General features: G+C 33.4%; 5 protein-coding genes across 5 annotated transcripts in view; 1 reads left to right on the top strand and 4 right to left on the bottom strand.

Annotated features, from left to right (window-relative positions):
• Positions 1-2,069, bottom strand: part of LOC105163957 (ubiquitin carboxyl-terminal hydrolase 22) — a 2,993-nt gene extending 924 nt beyond the window's left edge. Inside the window, 4 exon segments of the mRNA XM_011082527.2 lie at positions 1-2; positions 4-250; positions 513-628; positions 947-2,069. The exon segment at positions 1-2 is cut by the window's left edge and continues 924 nt beyond it. Coding sequence (XP_011080829.2) covers positions 1-2; positions 4-250; positions 513-628; positions 947-1,725 — 1,144 coding nt within the window. The 5' untranslated portion in view covers positions 1,726-2,069.
• LOC105155952 (F-box protein At5g49610-like) lies at positions 3,005-4,426 on the bottom strand. The gene is made up of 2 exons (XM_011071945.2): positions 3,888-4,426; positions 3,005-3,794 (listed from the first exon to the last, which is right to left on the bottom strand). Exons 1-2 carry the CDS (start codon positions 4,376-4,378, stop codon positions 3,188-3,190), a joined length of 1,098 nt encoding a protein of 365 aa, XP_011070247.1. The 5' UTR covers positions 4,379-4,426; the 3' UTR covers positions 3,005-3,187.
• On the bottom strand, positions 6,873-7,465 carry LOC105163874 (probable steroid-binding protein 3). The gene has a single exon (XM_011082421.2). The coding sequence runs from the start codon at positions 7,382-7,384 to the stop codon at positions 7,079-7,081; it is 306 nt and encodes a 101-aa protein (XP_011080723.1). The 5' UTR covers positions 7,385-7,465; the 3' UTR covers positions 6,873-7,078.
• Positions 8,463-11,431, bottom strand: LOC105163791 (ER membrane protein complex subunit 4). The gene is made up of 6 exons (XM_011082302.2): positions 11,087-11,431; positions 10,941-10,997; positions 10,084-10,237; positions 9,375-9,472; positions 9,214-9,279; positions 8,463-8,908 (listed from the first exon to the last, which is right to left on the bottom strand). The coding sequence occupies exons 1-6, from the start codon at positions 11,213-11,215 to the stop codon at positions 8,870-8,872; spliced, it is 543 nt and encodes a 180-aa protein (XP_011080604.1). The 5' UTR covers positions 11,216-11,431; the 3' UTR covers positions 8,463-8,869.
• LOC105163702 lies at positions 12,344-15,236 on the top strand. The gene is made up of 3 exons (XM_011082178.2): positions 12,344-12,829; positions 14,199-14,348; positions 14,723-15,236. Exons 1-3 carry the CDS (start codon positions 12,647-12,649, stop codon positions 14,798-14,800), a joined length of 411 nt encoding a protein of 136 aa, XP_011080480.1. The 5' UTR covers positions 12,344-12,646; the 3' UTR covers positions 14,801-15,236.

Genomic DNA, 17,397 nt, shown 5'->3' with positions numbered 1-17,397 from the left:
TCTGATCCCAACTTCTCTGGTCTCGTGAAGAGGTCCAAGCAGCCTACGAGAGACGATGCCACTGAGGTCTCGTTTATCTTGCTTGGCTTACTGGTGAAATCAGTTGCGAATGAGCTATTGTTTAAGTCGAGGGATATGTCCACACATGGATCATAAGTTGACGATGTGAACCCACAGGATGTACATGTGACATCTGATCTCAATAGGCCTGAGAAAACCCTATGAGCAATACACTGGCAATCTCCATTTTCTGTGCAAACATAAATGCTTTGTCGATCAGTGAAACAGAATTGGTCAATGACCAAATCTATCCTTCCAGTCTTAGGAAGTGTACAAAATGATGCATAAATATCATGATTTTAATTCAATGTGACAATTCAGAACTCAAGCAAGAACACCATTTTTCCCCGAGAAAGATTAATGGAACAAAACCATCTAATATCTTCACATCACACCTCAATAACAACTTGACAATTTTAAAGAAGCAACAACAAATCTTAGCGGTCAGTTACCTTTTCCCAGACTAGCTTTCCCCAGTTTCTCATGGATCCTGTCGAGCATTGAAATGAAGAACTCGTGTGCATCTTGCTGCTCATAACTTGCAAGATTTTCTGAATGCTGCCACCAGCTGAAAATGGAGAAGGCAACGTCAATGAAAGCGATCAATGTAATAGATAAATCAATTTAGAAAGCGGCCACATGCAGTTATCTATATGCTAATCGATATTTGGCCTCCTATCTACAGGCTGCGTGGAATCTTCTTTTAGTTCCAAACCCACACACACAGACGTTCTACATTGATCCATGGCATAACAAACAGAGTGTTCAAAACTCACAGACAGAGACATCCCCAATAGATCCATCCCATGGTAAGACAAACAACAAATGCCTAACAACCAAGAAAAGCTAGATCGTAAGAAACAAATTCCATAGGACACTAACAAACCTGTAAAGAAACTTAGCAGGACTGTAGGGCGTCCGTTCGCCAGAAAAAACAGCAGAATAAATAACATCAATGTCACAAGGTAAACACAATCGATCGGCAGAGCCTTTTCTGCAGCTCTCGTTCTTATGCCTATCATTGAGAAAGTAATTCCTTAACGGAGGCGCATGAAGCAATGCTTGCAACACAGAATTCATGAAACAAGTATTGCCAAGATTATTTAGGCCCCTCAATCCCAACGGAAAACACGATTTGGACCTCTGTTTCCTCCTCAAAACCAATCTTTTCACACTTTTTGAGTCCAAATCAGCTCCAAAATCCAATCTTTTCCTCTTGCTCAACCTTAAATCACCACCCTCCACAAGCCCATTTCCATTTCTTGGCAAGCCCATCATGTGTTTACACACGACGGCCTTATCAAATTCAGGATCATACACCTGATCGCAGCACACACAGCAATAAAGCTCAGCCCTTTCCATGTCCACACAAATCTCATGACCACCATAAGATTCACTATGCAAAAGGGCATGATTTGATTCCGGAGTTGTGCAGCACGTAACCGAGGAACAGATCAAACACATAAAGAATCTACCATGGTACCCAGAGCAAAAACTGCATCTGGGCATCTCTGATTTGGACTTATCAATCATTGTTCTGCCATACGGGCTGAATTTCAATAAATCTTGGATCAAATTATAGCCCTTTAAGCCGTGTTTCAGCTTGAAATCCACAAGGTGCTTGCATGGCTTAGGGGTTGTGTAAGGACAATTTCTTGCAAACATATTAATAATAAAATTCAATCTTTAGTAATCAGAAAGGGAACTTACTAAAACTGGATAGGATTCCCAAAAAATTATTAAAAGAAAACAAATATGATCAAAATGATTAGAAAGATTTATCAGTAATCAAAAACAAACAAATAAAAAGAATGGCGAAATCAATCAACACCAAGATCAAAAAAATCGTGTTGATCTATAAGGTACTGTTGAAATCAGTTGAAAATTACATAAATCTGAACTTTCTTTTTTAATTCATAAATAACAGAAAAACAAAACAAAAGGGAACAAAGCCTCAGTGGCAGAAGAAAGGAGGAGGAGGAAGAGGACTGGAGGAGGCGCTTTGGCTTTCTTGCTCAGCAAAGACCGACTCACACTTTCTAATGTGGGACATAACATTTTTTCCCTACTTTGGTGGACAAATCACAACCGTCCATCTTTCCACTCTATGAATGAATTATTAATTTATCTAAACAAAAAAGGAAAAAAATAGATGAGACTTGAGAGTCTTCTTCTGTCTCTTTTTTTTTAGTTTCTTTTTTTCAAACCCATAAATTATGAGAGTTAAACAAAATAAAGAAATAATTGTATTTACATATGCTGATTTAGGTCATATATAATTATAAAAATTATTATTTTTATATAATTATAAAAACATCGGACAATAACAAAAAAAACGATGATCTCTGTAGTAAAATTAATATTTTTGAGAATTTATGTTTAATTTTTAGAAAGTATAGATAATTTATATAAATATTATTAATATTTTGTACATATATATGTATAGTTTTTTAAAAAATAACAGTAATTTTTATAAATACACTATAAGCTAGGGACGTATATGCAATTGTCCCTAAAATAAATAAGTAAACCTTCCCGAGCATTCCAACACCTTCATTCCAACTAATATTATCCTCTTTTTTTTTTCTAATTTTAAAAATTAAATTTAATACATTATAACTACTTCGATAAAAAATTGAATTCTTAAACAATACTTATTTCATCAGCATTCTTGGACACATTATTCAATCTATTAAGTCCAATTCATATATATTAATTGTATTTCCCCATTGAAAAATATTTTTTTTCTAGTAATCAATCCAACTCGATCCTTTAATTTTTTTAAAAAGAAAAGCTCATTGTCTTTGGTTTTAAAGTTGCTTTTTTTTAAAATTCAAAGAGTTATAATATCTTTTTTTGTATTTAGGAAAGTTTTTTTACATACGAGTATATGTTGTATTTAATCTCAAATTCATATTAAATCAAGTGCCACAAGTCAATTAATATTGATTCATAATATATCCACGTAAAATAAGGAACAAACATTCGTAGTCATGGTAACCAAACATACAACGTCTGATTACTATATTACTGTATTGCTGGATCTGTTAGTTGCATTATCCAAAATATTCCTAATCTTAATTTTCTCAATCTTGGTGTCTAATTTTATTGCAACATCATTCATGCACTAAGAAACTCTTTCAAGTCTTACAGGTTCCAAATCAGACCTGAACTGGAAAACATCACGTGCATCTCTCAGTTTATGGTCCAACTCCACCCTGCTCAAACTATCACGCTCCCCAAATTTATAGAACACCACTTCTTGAAACCCCTTCAAAAATGCAATTCCAGCATTGTAGAATCCAACAAGAGAAGGATACTGCACATACTTCTGAAGATTTTCAGTGTCGATCACGATCACCTCCTTCTCCTCCCTGATCCATTCCATCATCCCATTCGTCCGGCGGTCTCGCATCGGCCATAGCGCCATCTTTCCCTCTTTCGTCAAGAAAGTGAGGCCAAGCCTCCCTTTGTACTCCACCAGCCGCTTGCACTCATAGAGATCACTCTTCTGCATTACTTTTTCCGGTAGAGACAACTTGTAGAGGAGCTTGTTGGCTTCATGGAAGGCGATTACGTTATCTTCGTTCGTTAGCCAGTATACAACGTTATTGACAGTGACAGAGTCGATTATTAACTCCGTGTATCGAACCGTTATGCCTTCTACTTCTGTCCATCTCCAAACTTTTGAATCAAATATCTCACATCTGTATGTGTAGTACTCCTTAAACAACCTATAGAGAAAAAGAAAAAAAGTTATAAAAAAACACAAGATTCACGTAGTTCAATATTCGATTAGAAAGACAAGAAAGAGAGTGGTTGCTTACTCTTCAGCACGTCGCGATAACCTGACAATTTTGTATCGAAAAGGATCCAATCCCAAAACCATCACGGCTATAGAAACAGTTTCGTAACGAAGTTTTGGATTAGGCAAAGACTGCCATTGTTGAGTAGTGGGCTTGCAGACGTAGTAACGGTAGTTCTTTCCGCTTCGTTTCACACAACACAAGATCCCATGATTGCATGATGCCAGGATCTTCATGTCATCAGGGAATCTTGCAATGGAAACATCGGGCGAGGTGGTGCCATCAATGGTTGCAAACATGGAGAAGAACTTATGTTCTATTATGTCCTGGATGAAGAAACCTGCCAACATTCTTGATCTACGACAGAACAGAGGCATGAAAGTCGACTCGTAGATCATCTCTTCCCATCCCTTGCAAACTAATTTGCATGTGTCTAAGGTTTCCAACGATTTCAACTGGGTTAGAACGTCGAATACTATGTCGTCGGAAAGAGTATATTCTTGAGAGTCCATGTCTGCAATTCCTAAGTTTTTGCAAGAATGGAATAAGGAGAGAGAGAGAAAGATGTGTGAAGTTAGGATAAAAGAAGTATTAGGGAGTTTATATAGGGCTCGGGTATGTATTTGTAATAGAATGAGACTTGAAGTTCAAGTACGAGAAAAGTAAAATATATATGGAAAGTTTGAGTTAGGAAAGGACTTCCAAGAAGGAAATTTAAACCTAATTATGATTTGATATTGACATGTATACATTGAAAATATATAAGGCAATTACATGACTACTTGGTTATGTATGTATTTGTAGTAGAATGAGACTTGAAGTTCAAGTAAAAGAAAAGTAAAATATATATAGGAAGTTTGAGTTAGGAAAGGACTTCCAAGAAGGAAATTAATCCTAATTATGATTTGACATTGACATGTATACATTCAAAATATATAAGGTAATTAATGACTACTTGATCATGTATGTATATGTGTAATTATAGCATATCACGTGTCAATAAAATTTTAAATATAAATTTATTGGAAAAATAATTAAATTTTCATTATATCATAAATCACGATAATTTTAAAATCGTAATAAATTAATACTATTAGCCACTACCAAACAAAATTAATAATTAAAATTTTATCATGATTAATATAATATTTGATATGTATAATTATTAAACATTGTAAAGTCGTAGCTAATTTATATTCGCAATTAGAGCAATAAATGGTAACATTTGCGGCCCCATGTTAACATGCATCGTCAAAATTGTTATTCGCTCTGCTATCCCAAATCTCCCAATCTTGTATCATGAATCAATATTAGATACGTATATATATATATATATATATATATATTGTATAGCTTACACATATATATAATTAAACTTTAAGTGCTTGATAAAGAATTTTCCAATTAAAAGTTAGTAATAGAAATTGAAGGGAATAATTATAAAAAGAGAATTATATATATAATGTTTAATATATAAATTTATTGGCACGTGCATATTTACCTTAATATTTATTTTATTTTAAATAATCATATATTAGAATTATTTTACTGTTTTATAAGAGTCGCAAACAATTAGTAGGTTTTTGAAACAAATTTCTTGAGCCATTTACAAAAACATCTGATCAGGAAAGTATGTTTTGGAAAGTTATAATTTTTTAGTTTTTTTTTTTTTTTTTGAAATAAGAGTGATGAACTATTATTAATTGAAATAAATTGATTGCAACAATTCATATCGGATAGCAATATAATAACTATTACAACAATTATACTCTGATTAATAATATCCTAAATTCTCACAAAAGTGTGTTTTTTTTTTTTTTTGGGTTTCAGCAATGGAGAAAGATGAAAACGAAGAGGAGAAACATGATGAAGAAAACAGGGTTGGGAAACACTGGAAGAATGAAGAGAGAGGGCTGCACATATATAAGAGATTATGAAAGAAAGTTTTTAGTTCAGAGTTCCAAGTTGCTAAGAGTGACTAACTCGGGAGTATGACAGAAATCAGATATGGGGGTATGAAATAGAAGGAACATCAACAAAAATGAGATCAATGATTGTAGAGATTGAGTCTCAATGCAGATCAAACTCTTGATAAGGACAGAAATCAGATATGGGGGTATGAAATAGAAGGAACATCAACAAAAATGAGATCAATGATTGTAGAAATTATGTCTCAATGCAGATCAAACTCTTGATAAGGACAGAAATCAGATATGGGGGTATGAAATAGAAGGAACATCAACAAAAATGAGATCAATGATTGTAGAAATAAGTCTCAAGATCAAACTCTTGATAATGCAACGATACGCTAAACATTGTACACCGGTTAAACATACTTCTAACAGGCTTCCACTCGGAAACTACAAGTGTCGTCCATGCATCACCAAGCAAACATTAACTTCATCAAGAACATTGCCCCACATTAGAGTCAAGAAACCTTTCAGAGCCATTACTCAAACCAATTCAAGTTCTTCAACAGACTAGAGTTGAATTGAGCATCCCATCTCTCATCATCAAGTTATCTGAAACAGAACGCAACAGATGATTGAAGGACTACAATCTCCTAAAGAAACTCAAAATTTCAACTTTATCACGGCATTAGGCACATTGAGAAAACAGAGAAATATAAAGAATCAAGCAGAAAAAAGCATTGAGAAAACAGTCAAGCGCATATGTAAATAATGCACACAAAACACTGGTGCCTATGCTGTTCTTGATCCGGGAGCAGCAGGATTCAACTAATGAAACCTGAAGATTTATTCACAGTTCCACTAAAATGCCCAAAACAATCCATCTTCATCCAACCATAACATTAAACCAAAGCAGTCCCTTCCAATCAGTGAATTAGTCCCTCAAATTTTATGCAATATGTGAAGAGTTCTATTCAATAGAACAAATACCCTTGCCCACACATTAGCATGTGTTGCCCCAATCATAAAACCCAAACACATCCATCAATCAATCAATCACAAAATTTTACACATACACATCCAAGAACAACTGAAATCTTCACCAACCACAAATTTATTATTAATAAACACAAAGTATATGCAAATTCCATAAGTCAATACAAATCCACATACACACAACACACAACAACAGAACCGCACATAACGGAACACTTGTGACTGCTCCCACAAACTGATCGATTTGATTGAATCATCAATCAATCTATAAGCAGTCACTTAGGGTATCTTATCTTCTTCAACTCTCTAATCACTAGTTACAGTGCCGACGATCGGGTACTTAGCCTGGAACTTCTTTTCCCAGTCGTCAAGGACGCCGATCTCTTTCTCGGTGAGGCCATCAAGGTTAGGAACGACGTCGCTCTCCTCCTTGCTCATCTTGGCTAGGGCGCGGCTAGCATCCTTGCCTGCGAAGACGCAATAAGATCCGCCGGGGCCGTAGAAGGACTTGCCGGAGGTGACGTCGTAGATACGGCCTCTGATGGCTACGTAAATGGGCTTTGAGGGATCTGTGCCGTCGTGGGCTTTCAGCTGCTGGGGAGTGAGCTCCATTGCTACTCTTGGAACTGGATTCGAGAGAAATTGAGTGCAAATGTCGGAGAAGAGATTGAAAATTGGATATTTCTTTTGAGCCGCTCGTGGACCATAAATTCTTTTTTATTATTATTATTATTTAACTTTATTACAGATAATAATGCGAATTGACAATCAAATCATTGTTCGAATTTATTTAAATTATTATTAACAAATTTAAAATATTGTGTTTAGCTTTAATTTGATTTTTAATTTAATCGAGTTTAAATCAATTATAAATGTATCAAATTTGAGTAATTAGATATTTTTAAATATATTTTATTATTTTTTAATTTGAAAATGCTTATCTAATTCATATTAATTAATTACCCTAATACCTACACTTAATAAATAATATCGATTTTGAGAAGCTTATAACCACCAAATCTCGAATAGTGTTTTTGGTCTTTAATGTAAGATTTATGAATTGTTTTATATTTTTATTATACTAATGTTTCATAATTTATATTTTTTAATATTTCTAAAGATTGAAAATAAATTAAATAAATCCCAAAATTCTTATGTAAATTATAAAAACCTCAAAGTTCTTAGGTAAATATAATTTTTTGTAGATAGTGATTAGTCATCAATATGAGTGTATTTGTCTAAATTTATTTAAAATATCTTATAACCTCATATATATTATAAAATATGAGTATTAATGGTTAGGACTTGATTTTGCCCTACTCAAGCCCGTAAAATGTTTGATCTTATATTATAAATAAATTCGTGAAGTTTTTTGAAAATATATAAAATTCTAGTCATGACAAATTATAATTAATTTAAAAAAATTATTAAACTTTTAAAAATAAACCAACAACTTCTATTTTTCTAGTAAGAGCTAATAAACTCCTAAGACCTTGTAAGCTCTTTGTCTAAAAACTAATCAAACACAATGTCTTATAAGCTTTCAAACATATTATAAAAAGCTTATAAACTCATCCAAACATCCTCTGTTCCCAAACACATAGTTTGATATTGAAATTTTTTCTACTTAACAATTAGTAATTTTATGTTTTAAAAAAGATCCCATAACAATGATTTCTTGCTACTTTCCTAAACCATAAAAGAGAAAGAAAATCTTACAATGAAGAACAGTACAAATACAAGCAAGCTTACAATGATATATGTGAGCTCAGGGGCAAATCAGCTCCACTCTAACAAATTCATGCTACTCAAAGAAGTTGGCAAATTATTCATAATAATGTTACATGTAGATTTTGGGACGTCAGACTCAAACATATAGACTTGCATGTCCTACCCTCATAAACCAAAAGCTTCTTCTGTTTTGGGGCATATGGAATTCAAGAAAGCAGATTAGAAGAGAAAAAAAATAGCAGCAAGAACAAACAGCAAATACTATGGTTTCTAGTCTTGAATAACAGCAGCGGCGTTTGGATTTCAAAACCCTCATTCCGTTCAATCCACTGAATTTGTCAAGGTTTCCTTGGACTGGAGGCAAATCTAGTGAAGTGGAATGCCTCCACCAGAGTACTCGACCTCCTATACATGGAAAAAGTGCGTAAGTACATGGAGCAATAAGAAAGAGGATATTCAAAAACGAAGAAAGTAGGGAATTCAAATGTCGTGCAGTTTCAATGATACATGTTGCATCATTTCAAGAAAAGCCTGATATTTGACCTAACACTTATGAACTTGATTCTTGTTTCAATTTTTTTATGGCATATGAAAGAACAGAAATTGAATTTATCAACATCAAATTGATTCGTTTTACGAGACTGCATCTTTGTACACACTACACGAATAGGTGAAATGTTGGGACCATGATGTTTAGTGTGATATCAAACCTGTGGTGGAGGCAAGGATGAAACCCAGTCTGATACATGAGTTGGAAGCAGGCCCAGAGTATTAAGCTGTCAACAATAAATAGTAAATGGTGAGACTTTACAAATGCTTCATGATCCTACGTGAGGAATTACAACTATGCCCAGAGACGTCAAAGACCAACCTTCCAGATGCCGAGTCCTAAGCCTACCAAATTAAGGGCGATGAAGACTAATTTAGGTGCTAGGAGATCCACTTTGTTGTCCTTGTAAGGCTCGAAAACTGCAAATCAGAGTTATGGTTTTTAGTAAAATAAAAACTCTTGAAATAATGTGGAAACTTCCTACATACTAACATAACTCCAGAATTCGGGCAAAACATTTACTAAATTCAAGGAAATGGGACCTAAATAAAATCTGTTCTGACATAGCACCTGAAAAAACAAGCAGACAGCGCAACAAGATCCAATGAGCTAACTATGAGTTGACAAGCATATATCTTGGAAGCAGCCAAGACGTGGTGACACATACATAAGAAACACACTTGACCAACCAAAAAAATGTATCAGGACAAGCAGACAAATCATACACATGCCATGTCACATCCCTGCCAAAACATGACTTAAGCAATACTATTTCCAGCGCGTACATATAAATCGTAATTGAATATGATGCATAACCTGAAGAGTAAAAAACTGTACTTCCACATTGTAGTGTTGTAAGATGAGCTACATTTCAAGTCCAATTAAGAACCAAAAGAGCTAAAAATAATGGCTGGTATAGATCAATTAAAGAAAGGCTCCGCAACTGGCAATAGGAAATTGAGTAATTAATTTCATCAAACTAAAATGAAAATAGCCAATCACAAAGAACATGGGTCAAAGTGATTCTCACCTTTCCCAACCCCTCGAAGTGCATTAACGGGCTGCAGAAGAGCTGAAAACGTTATACCGATACTAAATAGATGAACCGTGCTTCCAGCCATCCACATCATGAAGGCCATCATGAACAAGTTCTTAAAAGGTGCTTGTGCAACTTCCCAAGCTTTCTGTTCATACCAATTAATTATCCCATTACCATGGACATAACACCATACAAGATTCAATAATTAAGTACGAACAGAAGAGGCGGGCCAAAAATAAAACTATCCATCACCCAAGAAATAAGCAGGACTGAATGAGGAGAGAAAGATATGATGCTACATTCATATGACACAGCAGATAAGCTGAAATTGCTCCACCAACCACCAGAACAATCCGCGAAAGTAAGAATACCCCATTAAATAACCGAACTACAGTAGACGAATTAGCTATCAACAAAACACAACAGACAAAGACAGGTCATCCTTTCTCTTCCAAAATTCCCCAAGAAAACCACTGAAAGAATTCCTAGTATTTGAACTTCATAAAATTACAGTACTTGGGAAATGACATTCCTTCAGAATCTAAACTGGAGATCTTATTTTTTGGGAAAAAATCTATCGACGAAAGCATGAGTTATTAATTACCTTCCTTGCATCAGTGAGAAAGTTAAAACACAGAAAAAGAAACTGAATGTTAGAGAATCAATTAAGCGAAGCCCAGATTAACAATGATTCAATTATTGTATGTGATTAATATATAGATTAGAACGCATCATACACCCTCCTCAGAGTATAATCAGATTCGTCAGAACCTATCCATAATCTAGAACGCATCACACATCCTCCCAAACACAATCAAATCAAATAATTGCTTTAAATAAAATTTTACCTGGGCTTTCCAATTCGCTTCAGCGTCCTTCTTCTGTTTACTCAGAGCTGAATCATCCTGCCACTCACAAAAGCAACTCAAATCCGAAAAAAAAAAGAAAAAGGAAAAAGAACCCATCAATAAAATCCCCTGACGCTCACACATACCTGTTCTTGAGACGCGCGAGTGAATCCCGGCGGATCAGGAATATCCCGCGACGAATGCGACGTTGAATTATCCGTGAACTCGACTGCCCATCGGCGGCCCGAGCCCATCACTGCTTTGCCCTTGTCCATATCTTCTTCTAGAAATAAATAAAAATCCAGAAAATTTCACACAATCAGGGGTGTTCTTGCGTGTTTCTGTGCTGTGGATTTTGAAGTTAATGCCGGCTGCGGTACAAGAGATCTTTTGGATTCTGAATCGAAGTCTCCTTATATTCCCTTTCGCAACCTTTCAAAACTCAAATCCATTTTTCCAAATCTTACCAAATTTACCTATCCGAACATCCAATTATTTTTATTTATTTTTCTAGATTTTAATTTCATATTTCTTTCTTTAATATATATATAATTTCAGAAATTCCTCTTTCAGGAAAAGGGGGAAAAAAGGAAAAATCACTTTGACAAACAACCAAACAGTCGGAGTGTTTGGCATTATTTTTTTCAATCAAAATTATATTTTTTATCACGTAGTTTTAGGTCATTAATATTTATTGGGCTTGTAATTTATTTTATTTATATATTTAATTTTTTTTATGAATTTAATCTCAAACATCTCATATTAGTTTTTTTTTGACAAATTTAATTATGTGTTGATAATTTCGTTCCCTTCATATTTCAATAAATCTAATATTATTTCTTGTCCTTTAAATATGAGTCGTTAAAATCAAAATTTTAAATACAGGACTAAAATTGCCAAAAAAATGACCAAATGTCAGATGTTCACAACAAATTCGTTATAAAAAGAACTAAACGTGTAAATAGAGTAAGTTACAAGACTAAAAGTACTAATAAGTTAAAGTTATAGAACAAAAAATATAATATACTTTTTCTTAAAAAATTTGTTATCATTTTTTCAGAGAGCGAAATCTTATTTCATAAACGCTTCATGTTTGTCTTTAAACTGATTTTATTAACAAAAATCGATGTTGTGAAAAAGGTTCAATCGATAAATTCTTTTCTTATCGGCTCCCGTCCTACCAAAACTAAAATTATCCCTTCCGGCAAAACACTCAAGTTTCGTAAATCTTGAAAATTTAAGTTTATCTTTTTAATTGATCTATCATTCATATAATGTATTAAAGAAAAGTTTTATGTCCGAATCATTGAATTATTCCTGAGAATAGATCAAAATCTTATGCATTGAACTACAACTCTCATCCAGCCTAATCTATTCATTGTAGCCCAATCCACTTGGAAGGGCCCAAAAGGGCCAGATTGCGAGCAGGCCCGCGACGGTCAGGTCAGCGTCAGACTTGTTTATCTTCTCTTCTTCCCCGTAAACGCGACGGAAGTTTCAGCAGAACAGTTTGCGCCACAATAATTTGTCATAATTACTACACAAACTACGAAATTCCCGCAAAAAATATAGTTGTAACGAGCCAAAAGTCTATAGAAATATCTCTTCTTGTTCTTATTACATCGTGTTCCATTGAAAAATCAGGAACCCTTCTTCTCTGTGGAGTTCGTTGAGTCTGGAAAAGATTTAAGGAAAGAAACTAGGATATGTCGAGTAGTTGTTGTTTTTGTCGTAGACCTGTTAACTTAAATCCGGTGAAATTTGTGATATCGCCGAAAAGGATGGAATTGATGAGGCCGAAGAGGGCTGGTGTAAGGGCTTCGACGGTGGAGTCTCATGGGAGCTCGAATTTCGTCCACCGCATGGAGCGTGCGTGGTTGATTTCTCAGGTACATTTTTCTATGCTAATTATTCGATGAGTTTCAGGTTTAGTGTTGGAGAGATTGTAGTGGTTTTAGTAAGGATTGAGTTTGTGGTTAATTTCTTTCGTTTTGATTAAAGGAAATGAAAATTGAAGGGGTTTCTTCGAATTGCGCAATGGGGGTGTTGGAGAAGTTCATTCTTCATCCTAGTTCTTGGTGGCTAATAATGGGGATTTTTTGATTGTCGAGTATTTCATATCCATATTGTGATGATTTGGTAAGGGATTTGTGGTTAACTATTAGTTTTGGTAGTTGAATATGAATTTTGGAGTTTTGCTGTTGAGTCACATCCTATGGATGTGGAATTACCATAGTTCATTTGCCTTGAATGGTTTTGTATCATGATTGATAGGGCCTTGACATGTGGATTTGCTCGCTTCATTTGCTTTATGTGGTTTTCGGTTGTCTTTGTTTAAACATTTGATTGTTGCTTGTTTGGTGCTGTGTTGCTACGATTCCCAAGTTTCTCATTTATGGTGTTGTCTTTGGTTTCTAGTGCAGTGAAGAGGGTATATGCATTTGTTTAAGTAAAGACTATATGAAATCATCGGAGTTATGATAAGGTTGAGGCAAGATTTTGAATCGTTGAATATTAGGAATTTGTTTGAATCCATGCTCAGTTGTGAATCCAAATGTTCTAACAGAGAATGACATTGGTGTAAAGAACATGATAATCATGCAGAATACGGGGAAAGGAAATCCTTGACCTAGGATATGAATATATAGCAAAGTCCACTGGTTTTGCATAGACATGTTATTGAATTAGGAGGAGTTTCTTAGCTTTATTGCTTAGATTTGCATCTTTTTGTTTCTCGGCTTCATGGAGATCTATTGTTAGCCAGCTGAACTAAAAACTGTTAAACATCTTTCCTGAAGCTTTTAGATGATACCTCATATGGTGTTTCTCCAAGAAATTCAGTAATAGATTTGGATGTGTTGGCGTATTCATCTGAATATATAGTTAAACTGTGTTTCTCCAAAGACACTGCAGCATTCTTGACTAAGCCACATGTTTGCAGGAGCATCTTTTGTTTACAACTTTCAGCTCTTATGGAAACTCTTGATGCATCATACTTTGCCCATAATATATAAAAGGAAAAATTACAGTGAGTTTTGTTCTGATTACAATCAGACCTGGTCAGACTTAAAAAAATTACATCTAGCACCCCTGAGGTCGATGTAATTCCGAAATTCAAGGAGGTCTGTGGGTCACTATGATTATTCCCATCTAGTACCTCTCAGGGGTCACTATGATTATTCCCATATAAACTGTGGGCATGACTGTGTGGAAGACTGCTTTCTTCGTTTGACATCAATTATTTCCGTACAAATGCAGCAACCAAGTCCTGTTGCTTGTTCGTCATGCGACTCAAAGGGGCACGTTGAATGCAAATGGTGCACCGGAACTGGTTTCTTCATTCTTGGTGATAACATGTTGTGCCAAGTCCCTTCCAGAAACACTACTTGTGTTATTTGTGCAGGAAAGGTAAACTACCATTGAGGATATTGATAGACCTTTACGGCATACATTATTTTGACTTGTGATCATTATACTAGCAACCCTTGAAGTTTAGGCATCATATTATACAAGAACACCATGATTTTGAAAACACCGATGCCCCTGTCATGTTCTGTATTACAAATTCCTCCTTGACAATCAGAGGGCTGGAGGGAATCTGTAATGTAAAACATGCATGTAAGGATATTAGTGTGGCTTTTTACATTTGATTTGTTTCTTTATAATATGCCTCAACCTTAGGGGCGTCTCCGAAAATTATACATTTGGTGATATTATTATGAAACCTACTGTCTCAATATCAAGTTGTAGCGTGTCATATAAGCTTCTCTGGACTCTTTTAGGGTTCTGCATGCTGTTCAGACTGCAAGGGAACCGGTTATCGTGCAAAGTGGCTGGGAGAGCCTCCCGTTCCCAAGTAGGAGCATCAAAGTTCTGATTACGCAACTTAACAGGCCTATCCAAGTTGCTCTTTTGAAGCTGAATTCCATGTTCTCAATTTTGGAATCGGTTTTTGATCGTCACAAAAGTGGTCGTGCTAGCAATATACACGCCTTATATGTATACAGGCAGTATAACCATTATTTGCGTTTTGCCTGTTATTACTGTAAAGGAACTACAGTTTCGTAATTTCTTTCATTAATTTGGAACAAAATACTTAATTGTTTTCAAGCAGGAGCAGAGAGTGACCACAGATTCCATGAGAGGCTGTAAAAATGCAGTTATTTCCATTTCTTTCCCCCCCCCCCCCCCGGGGGGGGGGGGGGAATTCGAACTCATCACCGATCTTTGATTTAAGTTTCTTGGTATCGACTGACCTTGTAACACTGGACTCTGTGGTGTTAGGTCATTGTTTGACTATGGGGTTTCTTATGTTGTATCTAAATTAATACCCACTTTATGTTGGTCGGATTATTCATATTAGTATTTAACATAAATATGGAGTTGGTTTGGTTCAAACGACAGAAAAAAGAAAATCAAAGAGGAGGGAAAGTGAAAAGATAATAGTTTTTCTTCAAATTGTTTGTTATGGAAGAGGAGGGGAATTGAAAAGATAATAGTTTTTTTTCAAATTGTTTAGTATGATTGGAAGATGAATAAATATCAAATATTTTTATTTGTTTGGTATGAGAAAAATAGATTGAAATAAAAGAATTATTTTTTTTATTATTTTATTAAATAATTTTTCTCTTTATAATTAAAAATTAAATTAATTAATATTATACTAATATAATTTTAGTATATGAAAATTTAAAAACTTTATTAGTAAAAATATTTATCAAACAAGAACAAAAATATTTATCGTTGATTTCGGTGCAGTAGCTTTTCAATGATTTGTTATCTTTTCTTTAGCTATTATGTGCGGTGTTATCAGCGGAAAGAAAAAAATAATTGATGAAAATTTAAATGTATACATATATAGACAACAGAATACGTTTTTTTATCTTTTGGTTTTATATTTCACTTTTTCGTTTAATTTTGGATGGCAACAAAATTGGATTCCGACTGAGTTTTATATATAACGAGTTTTACTTTTTCTACGTCTTTTTGTCTAATCAAAATATTAACTATCTTATACATTCTTTTTTACTTTCATTTTTTTTATACTCTGAATTTTCTCCCCAACCAAACATACTCTTAGTGATATCAAAGATCTATTTATATTTTATATATAGCAAAAAGAGCTCTGAACACGATCCGAATAAAAGAACGTACACATATTAATTTATTTAGGAATTTCTCAATATTTTGAGGATATTTTTGTAAGGGGATTAAATACACTTTGCACTCCCAAAATTATGTATTTTGACCCATTCCCTAAAGTATGAAAAGGTAATAAATACACCCCTGACAAAATAATTTGGCATTTATAAAATAAAAATGTCCTTCTTACTTACCTATATACGTTTTTTATGCTACTTTCTAAAATATATTTTATTAAAATATCTCCCCCAAACTATTTTTAGTGATTTAAAATTTTACACATATTTTATATTTAAAATAATATTTATAATTTATAATTTTTTATAAATTTTGGAACAACAAAAATATTTATAAGCTCGATATATGCAAATATATTTTACAAAATAAATAAATTATGTTAAAAATTACATATAAATATATGTCAATACATAATGCATATAATATTATAGAAAAGAGTATGTTATATAACTTATAAATTTTTATTCAATTACATGTCCACATAATAAAAATGTATCACTTAAGAAAATTAGAATATTATATATTTATATTATAGATTTTCATATTTTACAATATATATATTTGGTGTAATATTCTAAATTAAATTTGTATTGATAATTTATGTTTTAAAAAAGATCGATATATATAACAACACAACAAAAATTATGTAATTTTTTACCAGTTGTATAAAAAATATAAACATTGTAAATTTATGGAGTTTATACAGTAACTATACTCAGTATAAAAATTATACATCTGGGGTAGTGTTTATTTTAAATAAAAAAATTTATATTAATTCAAATTATATTTAGGAGAATGATAGTAATAGATATATTTTAGAGGTGTGTAAATAATTAAGTGCATTTTTGTCATAAAAAAATAGTGTATATCATGAGGAGCTATTTTGCTACGTTTTATAATTTAGAGGTATAAATGCAATAATTCATAGTTTAGTGGTGAAAAGTGCATTTAACACTTTTTGTAATTGTAGTAACACGTATAGTTGTTCGGATCCCACAAATTACATGGACACAATTAGATTTAATTATCTAGATATTATTTACTTTTTGCAAATGTTATAAATGTGTCTAATGAATTAAGGTTCAAAATAATCATATTTCTTCGTCGCCTAAAAAATTACAAATACTCTTCCAAACGAAAAATAATTATGTAACCTCTAAACGGTGAAGTAGATATTACTACTTTACTCTTATTGATTTTTTTTTAAAAAAAGTTTGAGGGTTGGTAGAATGAATAATCTTTAGAGAATATTAGTCTAGAAAAATATTTTAAAAAATTCTAAATAGTATTTAAAATT

Source organism: Sesamum indicum, linkage group LG1 (assembly GCF_000512975.1).
Source record: "Sesamum indicum cultivar Zhongzhi No. 13 linkage group LG1, S_indicum_v1.0, whole genome shotgun sequence".
NCBI classification, from domain to species: Eukaryota; Viridiplantae; Streptophyta; class Magnoliopsida; order Lamiales; family Pedaliaceae; genus Sesamum; species Sesamum indicum.
This window is presented reverse-complemented; position numbering and strand designations above follow the sequence as displayed.

Bases quoted from the DNA above. Each gene is read 5' to 3' on its own strand.
- LOC105155952 (XM_011071945.2), bottom strand. From the start codon at position 4,378: ATGGACTCTCAAGAATATACTCTTTCCGACGACATAGTATTCGACGTT. The intron at 3,795-3,887 runs GTAAGCAACCAC...TTTTCTCTATAG, and splicing joins TTATCGCGACGTGCTGAAGA to GTTGTTTAAGGAGTACTACA.
- LOC105163874 (XM_011082421.2), bottom strand. From the start codon at position 7,384: ATGGAGCTCACTCCCCAGCAGCTGAAAGCCCACGACGGCACAGATCCC.
- LOC105163791 (XM_011082302.2), bottom strand. From the start codon at position 11,215: ATGGACAAGGGCAAAGCAGTGATGGGCTCGGGCCGCCGATGGGCAGTC. The intron at 10,238-10,940 runs GTAAAATTTTAT...TGGTATGAACAG, and splicing joins AAGCGAATTGGAAAGCCCAG to AAAGCTTGGGAAGTTGCACA. The intron at 9,473-10,083 runs GTGAGAATCACT...TCTGATTTGCAG, and splicing joins ACTTCGAGGGGTTGGGAAAG to TTTTCGAGCCTTACAAGGAC.
- LOC105163702 (XM_011082178.2), top strand. From the start codon at position 12,647: ATGTCGAGTAGTTGTTGTTTTTGTCGTAGACCTGTTAACTTAAATCCG. The intron at 12,830-14,198 runs GTACATTTTTCT...GTACAAATGCAG, and splicing joins GTGCGTGGTTGATTTCTCAG to CAACCAAGTCCTGTTGCTTG. The intron at 14,349-14,722 runs GTAAACTACCAT...GGACTCTTTTAG, and splicing joins GTGTTATTTGTGCAGGAAAG to GGTTCTGCATGCTGTTCAGA.